We start from the raw sequence: 7,493 nt of genomic DNA, 5'->3' as shown, positions 1-7,493 counted from the left end.
GGCTTAAACATGGTGTTAAGTGGCTCGCTGTCGACGTTGAATTAATATATAGATGACTGCAGGCTCTCCAATTTATCTCTGAAGAACCGCCGAAAATTATATTTAAATAATTCGATAACCAAAATGTCAAAGATAAATTTACTGTGGCAATTTATCAACGATTTTTTAATCGAGAAATACAATTTATCTTTTACGGTAATGAGCTGGTTTTGTGGCGCGATTAGTTTGTATACATACTGTATTGCAGTGTTGTGTAAGAACAAAATCAGTTCAAATTTTTTACCAATTCTCGCCAATTTGTTTTATCATAGTAAAAGTAGACATGTTTTTAGACTTGTTGAATTTTTGTGGACAGTTGTCATTTTTTTTTAAATTTGGGACTTGTATAAAATCTATTTCTCTGTGATTTCAGCAAGGATTTGTAAATGTCTTAAAGGAGTGAGAACACGTCTCCTAATAGACAAAAGCTATCCAGAGTGGTTTGTATGCAGGTTGATGCACCCCTTAACACCAGTTCCTTAGCATTTAGATTCCAATGTCTTTTTTAATAAATTTTTATACTTTGATGACAAATGAATTTTCTTGACTATAATTGGAAGAAAATGGTTTACGTTCGCGAAAAGTATCAGAGATTATCAACTGTCATGCTTGTAACATTGGAAGCGTCTCTGCTGCCGCAGTTGTTTCTCAAGTACATCTATTTTTGGTGGCAAACGCCTACTGCATTAATTTCACTATTGTCATGAATGTACACCAACGAAGTTTTGGTCGTTCAAACTTTGGGTCGGAAAAAAAACAAATATTAAAACTATTTGTGCTAATTTAAAATTTTTATTGTTCAGTTGTAGTCAAACCTCATTTTAGAGTAATTAAGCTTGATTTTATCCCACTTCTGGGCAAATAGCTCCAATAACTAGCTACTGGCAATACTGATTGAATAAATTTCATTTTTGGTAACTGTTTTTTGTTTTATTTTCAATTTGGAAAGCAGTGACAAATAAAAAGTTTTTCTGAGGATTTCTTTCGATTAAAGCATTAAACTGCCATCTAGTAAACGAACGTATGCATATGAAAAACAGAGAAGAGCTAAGACGGCAAGCTCTACAGAAAGAATAAAAACATCTACTTTTATTTTGCTTTTAATTTTGTTTCCTTAGTGTTAGAATGTTGAGAGAGTGATCTATTGAACAATGTGCACAAGAAAAGCTTGACAAGAAGCTCTCAATGTTCAACGTTTACTTGGCTAGAAAACTGAAGCCTTGAGGGACAAAAAATAACGTGAGAATAGATTATTGGATATGCCCAATTTCGAGAGCTTAAAACCAGATGGCGTAAATGGGTAGCACACTAGGCTTGCAATTAATAGATGCTGGTTCGAATCCAGTACTTGGCCATTTTCACAGTAGTTGCTCCTGCTTAGACGCTCAACACGTTGGGGGTCTAAGCAGGCGCAACTACTGTGAAAATGGACAAGTACTGGATTCGACCAGCATCTTTTACTTGCAAAGCCTAGTGTGCTACTTTTTTTACATCAACTGGTCTTAAGTTCTCGAACTTGGACTTATGCACAATTTACATTATGTTGTTCTCTCTCAAACTTCTAACATTTAGCGCAGCCCTTTTTTGTTAAATGAATCAAACTTACTTTAGAAAATTTTAAAGAAAGTAAACCCACGATTAAAAACTATAAAATAAGGAATAGTGGATAATGCTATTTAAAATGAAATTGGCTTTGAATCTGCTTTAACCGCAGATTCAAAGACAAATTGCAGACCTGTTGTTATTTATGCTGGTATCCGAATTACATGCAAAATTTTTCAATAGAAAAATAAAACAATAACATATAAAAAATCATGCAAAGGGCTATTTTTTTTTATCTTGTGGTCACCAAAAATTGAGTTAAAAGATGCATAGCTATCAAGAAACGCTGACTTTATCCCCGGGGACTTTTATAGAGAAAATCGCGTATTCTGTGCTTTATTGGACTTTAAAATCCAAATGGGGGGGGGGGAATTCGGAGTTTCTCATTAATAGGTCTCATTGATTTCAGTCTCATTGATATCGTTTTCAAAAACTGCAGGTAAATGCTGGTCAGAATTCGAAGAGTATGCCGACAGCACTAGATATCGTATCTTGGATTACCCAATCCTGGCAATAACTTCACAAAAGTTAGATGCGAGAGTCTGATCACACCAATCGACCTGGGCAAAATTTTACACCATTATTTGGGTATTTTTAATGCTTTGCCAGTCCATTTTGGCTATAAGATTACTGAGCAGAGTAAAACCACCCTTTATCCTGACCTTGAATCACTCAAAAATTTTGACCTTTTCCAAAGGAGCGTGAAAAGGCCAATACAGACCTAGCAAAAAAGTTAACGGAAAAAGTTAACAGAAAAAGGATGACTCGGAATCAGAAACTTACAACATGATTATACCTATGAGGATAATGTCTTTTTCGAAAACAAGGAACGGACTTCTATCCTCGTCTCCTGATACTATTGGATATCCTCTACCAACTCGGAAACTCACAAAGTAAGAGGGTACAAAGAATTTCTGCTTCTGCAAATTTAGTTTTAAAAGCAACCAACTACAACAAGCTTATGCACACAGTCTCATTTACTGGTTACAGCATGCACCCCGCGTCATTTTTTAGAATCCCAGAAAAGTGGACAGAAAGTGCGAAAGTCGCGACACGTTACAAAATTAACTGAAATTAGAAATTTTACGAGAGAAAATTTTTAATTTCAGTTAATTTTGTAACGTGCCGCGACTTTCGTATTTTCTGTCCACTTTTCTGGGGTTCTATAAAATGACGCGGCGTGAATGCTGTAACCAGTAAAGTCGAACTATTTCGCAAGCGTTGAGACTAGACATGTCAGACTTGCAGATTTGTTTTTGGACGTGAACAGTACTGATATATATGTGTGCATTTGCATGTAGACTTGCATTTAGACTGGCCCAGTACTGATCTTGACTCGCATTTCAGTCACGGCTATCATTAAATGTCGGCTGCATAAGATACCAAAGTCTTTGAAGTTTGTACAAAAAATTTAGGTTTTACCAGATCAACTTTTTATGAAGCAGTTTAAATCGAATCACGAATCACGATTTCTCTTATTGTTTTTTTTCAACAGCCAAAGGTGTAAACGACTTCGTCAGACACTGGAATTAATGAGATTGACGTGAAACAACAGTTTTATTCTGATTAATATACACAATCGGGTTTCATGGTAACTGTCGCGTGCATATGCTTGGCAATTTGTTTTTTTTTTTAAATATTTGAATTTGGACGCATAGAAGAGTTAGATTATGAGAAGTGATACTCACGTTTGGTGGTAAGGTGGGCAGTAACTGTCTTGTAATAGATTTTTACCCCAGCCACTTCAGAGGCCTGGTACTGTACAGATGGACATCGATTGCGACCTAAAAACAATCTTTTGTAATGTTTCGTCTTTAAATTTAAAAATCTAACGATTACGCACTTGAGCCAAGTCAGACTTTGAGTTTTCCCCAGCTAGATTTTTAAAATTTAAGTATTTATCTCAGTTCTTAATAATCAGACAATTGTAGATGATTCAGACAATTGTAGATGATTCAAATGTAGATGATTCAGCTTAATAATCACATGATTTTTTTCTCTAAGTCTAGCCTTGTTCAATGTAGTACCTAGTCTGTTTATTATTCACGGCTACCTTGCAAGATATTACAGGAATCTTGAACGAGTATTGGAAGATTAAGCACCATCTTGCAAGACATATGCAAAATTTTGTAAAATAACCTTCGCACATGCAAGAATCTTGCAAGATAAGCGTCCATCTTGTATAATACTTGGGATATAAGTGTCGAAGTTTTTCAAGACCATTGCGAGAAAGCGTTAATTTTGAGAATCTTGCAAGATATTGCAAAGTAAGCATCAGAGTTGGATTAGACCAGTTTCTAATTTTTGTGGAAAGAGTTCAGAGTTTATTTTGAAAGAAAGAATTCATTTGTGTTCTGGGAAAAATATGTCTCGACTATGCGTTTTTACTATCCTGAAAGTGCACCTTCCCTTTGGCCGGAGCCTTAGGTATTTAATCATTAGACCTTTACAGGAATGAATTCCAAGCCATGAAGACCAGAGCGTCGGTGCGAAGACCATCTGGGGCCAGCTCTTTGAGGAGTTGAGTCCTGTGAGCCTGAAGTCTCCTTGAAACAATCTTTGGAGGACTTGGCTGAACAATGCTACAAAGAAAGCTTTCTTATGAAGGGCCTGAGTCATAGGTTCCAACTTTGATCAGTAACTTCCACGTGGGGCCCCCTGTGTAACTACCACTGGCTCGGTTAGTGGAAGATAGCTAAGCTGACAGTCTGAGGATCGATCACTGAACAAGCCACCTTGGACTTAAAATAAATTTGTTCAAAAGTATTCCTTGCCATTCCGATTCTCATTAGCGCAGGCAAGAGCCTGAGGTGAAGGAGTTGAGACAGAGTTTGGAATAGCGCCATTCAAATAAGGGAGTAAAAGTGGTTGTTGGGGGGACCCTGTGAACAAATGTGGCTCTTGTAGTCATGTTTCACCAACTTTAACCGTTGGAAAGGTCTCCATTGAGCAAAAGATGGTCAAAGATAAATGATTTGAAAGTCAGCAAAGTAACGAAAGTGAAATTGAGACTGGTAGATGAAGTTTTGATCATTTAATAGCGAGTTGGCTAGACTCCAATTAAAGTCTCTTGCGAACTGTAATTGACCAGATACCCTAGTTAGGAGGCAACAAACTCAGGGTTAGTATGGCAGAGATGTGAGGGAGCTTGGTATGACTTCTATACTGTATTCACTGAAAGTTGATGAGTAGTGGAAGAGAAAACTATGTGTGTTCCCTGCGCACAACTAGTATCTGAAAAGAAATTCTTCTAGTAGGAAATACTGTTTATGGACCAGACAAAAAAGATGTAGTGGTAGTCACAGATATAACATCACAGACTACTGTTGCAATTTTGATTGCAGAGCTAAAATACAAAGAGTTACTACACTACAGGTTTGGTCCAGACAACACAAGATCTGCTAGGTCCCGAAAAATCCTGGAAGTAAATTTTTTGACGTACTTCAAAAAGTTATTTTTTATAAATTGGCTGATTGTACTTGATGAGGAAGTTATTGAAGTAAAAATTTCGGTCAATTTGGAGTCGTCTGTCTAATTTATCCTGCCTCAACAATTTGGATTTCTGATTTGCGGAACGAAAGACGGAAACCGGTGTTCTGAGAACAAACAATTAGCAAAAGTTTTCTTCAAAATGGGCTTTTAAATCTGGCTTTGATGCAAAGAATTATCAAAACTCCCAAAAGCGGAATCACTACCTTGCTGTACTTTTTATTTTCGTCGGACTATTGCCATAAACGTAGTTTTACTGATTACTATTCGTCACTATAGAAATATATCTCACTCTAACTGAAACACTATTGTCAGAAACCAGCTGAAAACTTTGCTATCTGTAGCCGTTTATGTTTTGGTAATCTTTTGAATTTGCTTATATTTTATTATTATCATACTAGTATCTGATTGAGACGATCATCTTTTCCGTTTTTCTGTAACAGCTAAAAAAACTTTGATAAATTTTGAAAGAATGTTTGACAGTTTGCTTAAGAGTGGTTGACCGCTTCACTTTTGGTTTGGATTCCTAAAATTTAAAAATAAATTTTAAAGTAGGCGTTGATATCAACAGATTCAGTCTAAGCTTGATATTTTGTTTCACAGGACTTATTGAACACATATTGTCGAAATTAGTTCGCGAAACAGCAAGGAAACTTCAAAATCTTGTCATATATTTTCTGGTTTCTTAAAGAATAATATTTGAGAAACATTTTCTACCAATTTGCGTCAGACAACTGCAGAAAAATTTTGACTGGAATTGTAATAATTGGATTGTTTTTACAATTGTTGGATTGTAGCAAACGATAATCTTAGAAAAATATTTCAAAATCAAAAGTTAGATGGAAACACAATGTTTGTCTGATCTCAATACTCCATTCGTAATTTCGCAAAAAACTAATTATATTTTGCGTTTGATTGTTTTAGCAAAAAAAGTTTGACTGGCATAGCAGTAGTTGAATTAGTTTGTAACAGATAATAGTCTGAAAAAAAAAATAAAGCAAACTTAAGATTAGATATTGTTTTTCTGATCTAATTACTCTGTATATGTTTGCTATACCATATTTTTGCTAAATTTTAATGATATCTAGTATTTCAAGTTACTTTTACATAATGTCAGGGCTATTACAAAATTATAATGATCAAACACTACAATTATCTCAGCACGTTGTTAACATGAAAAAAAAGTTTGATAAAGTTATTAATTTTCATTTCATAGAGGAGAAAAAAAACTTTTTTTTTCGCCCTATGTGTCAAAACAAATTGACAAGTTTTTGTGTTTGATCTTTTTTTCTTTGCTAAAATTTTGAGTTGCTTCTGTTGTGTTTTACACAGAGACTGTTTGGATTCAACATTGCTTCATTTTCAACATATCAAAAATCTTCCTCTAATTTTCTAATAGCTTCTATTTGAGCCATAAAATGTCATCACCAGAATGAAATAGATTTGTATCCCTATTTACTTTTGTTCTTTCGTACATTTTTTGGTAATCAGGCTTTCGTAAAAGTATCAAACAAAATAGTTCAATAGGATGAAGCATACGACTGACACAACACTCTACAAACTGTTAGAGCGGTTCAATTTTTCAGTTGGCAGATCTGTTTTTTACTTTTTGCTCACGTTGAGTTTTAAAATCTTTGATGTGGGGTATCTATGGAGCCTGATGTTGACACAATACACTGAAAACCTGAAGTGTACAATCATATCAGTGGAAAATTTTATAAAAAAGAGACTTCACAAACATATATCAGATTTTCTAAATTTTCGAACGTTTCTATGCTCTCATTCAACATTGTCAGTTTTTCAAATTCGGTGATTTAGAGATCACTTCCATTTAAGAAGATGCCTGGTAAATTTCAAATAAATTTTTGATGACGTTTGTTAATCCTCTAGAAGTTTTCCGATTTTGATTTTTTTTTTAATATAATAAGCATATACTGTTATCAAAGTTAGCATAAAAAGAACTGGGCTTTGGCCTGCTCAACTTCACTTACACTTGCAAGCTTAAATTTGGGTGTGATTGAATTGCTATAGTTTTTGTTGCATTCATTGGGCATGTTAGATGGAATTAACTGTGGCAACTATTAAAAGGCAGAGTTGAACGAAAGTATGAACCACCATTTTTACGTATCAGATAGAAACGGAAAACCAACATTAAAAGAGGCTAGCGCTCCTCAAAGTTTCTACACTTCGTAGACCATAGTACTGCTTTATAATGGGAAATTAAAAACTAAATGCACTTCTTCAGTCGATTTATCCAAAGAGAGCGACGACGAGTAGATATTAAGATCTTTCCGCTTTTTATCGAAAACAAGAAAATTGCAGCCAAAAAATGCTATCGAGCCTTTTGTGACTACAGCATTTTC

The 7,493-nt window shown here is 34.9% G+C and overlaps 1 protein-coding gene across 1 annotated transcript in view; it reads right to left on the bottom strand.

The window, feature by feature from the left end:
• Positions 1 to 7,493, bottom strand: part of LOC142340434 (uncharacterized) — a 77,405-nt gene that overhangs the window by 35,874 nt on the left and 34,038 nt on the right. Inside the window, exon 6 of the mRNA XM_075391009.1 lies at positions 3,330 to 3,425. Within this exon, the coding sequence (XP_075247124.1) occupies positions 3,330 to 3,425 (96 nt within the window). The remainder of the gene's footprint in view (positions 1 to 3,329; positions 3,426 to 7,493) is intronic.

Source organism: Convolutriloba macropyga, chromosome 5 (genome assembly GCF_964194025.1).
Source record: "Convolutriloba macropyga chromosome 5, txConMacr16.3, whole genome shotgun sequence".
NCBI classification, from domain to species: domain Eukaryota; kingdom Metazoa; phylum Xenacoelomorpha; order Acoela; family Convolutidae; genus Convolutriloba; species Convolutriloba macropyga.
Note: the sequence above shows the minus strand (reverse complement) of the source record. Positions and strands in the feature narration are given on the sequence as shown.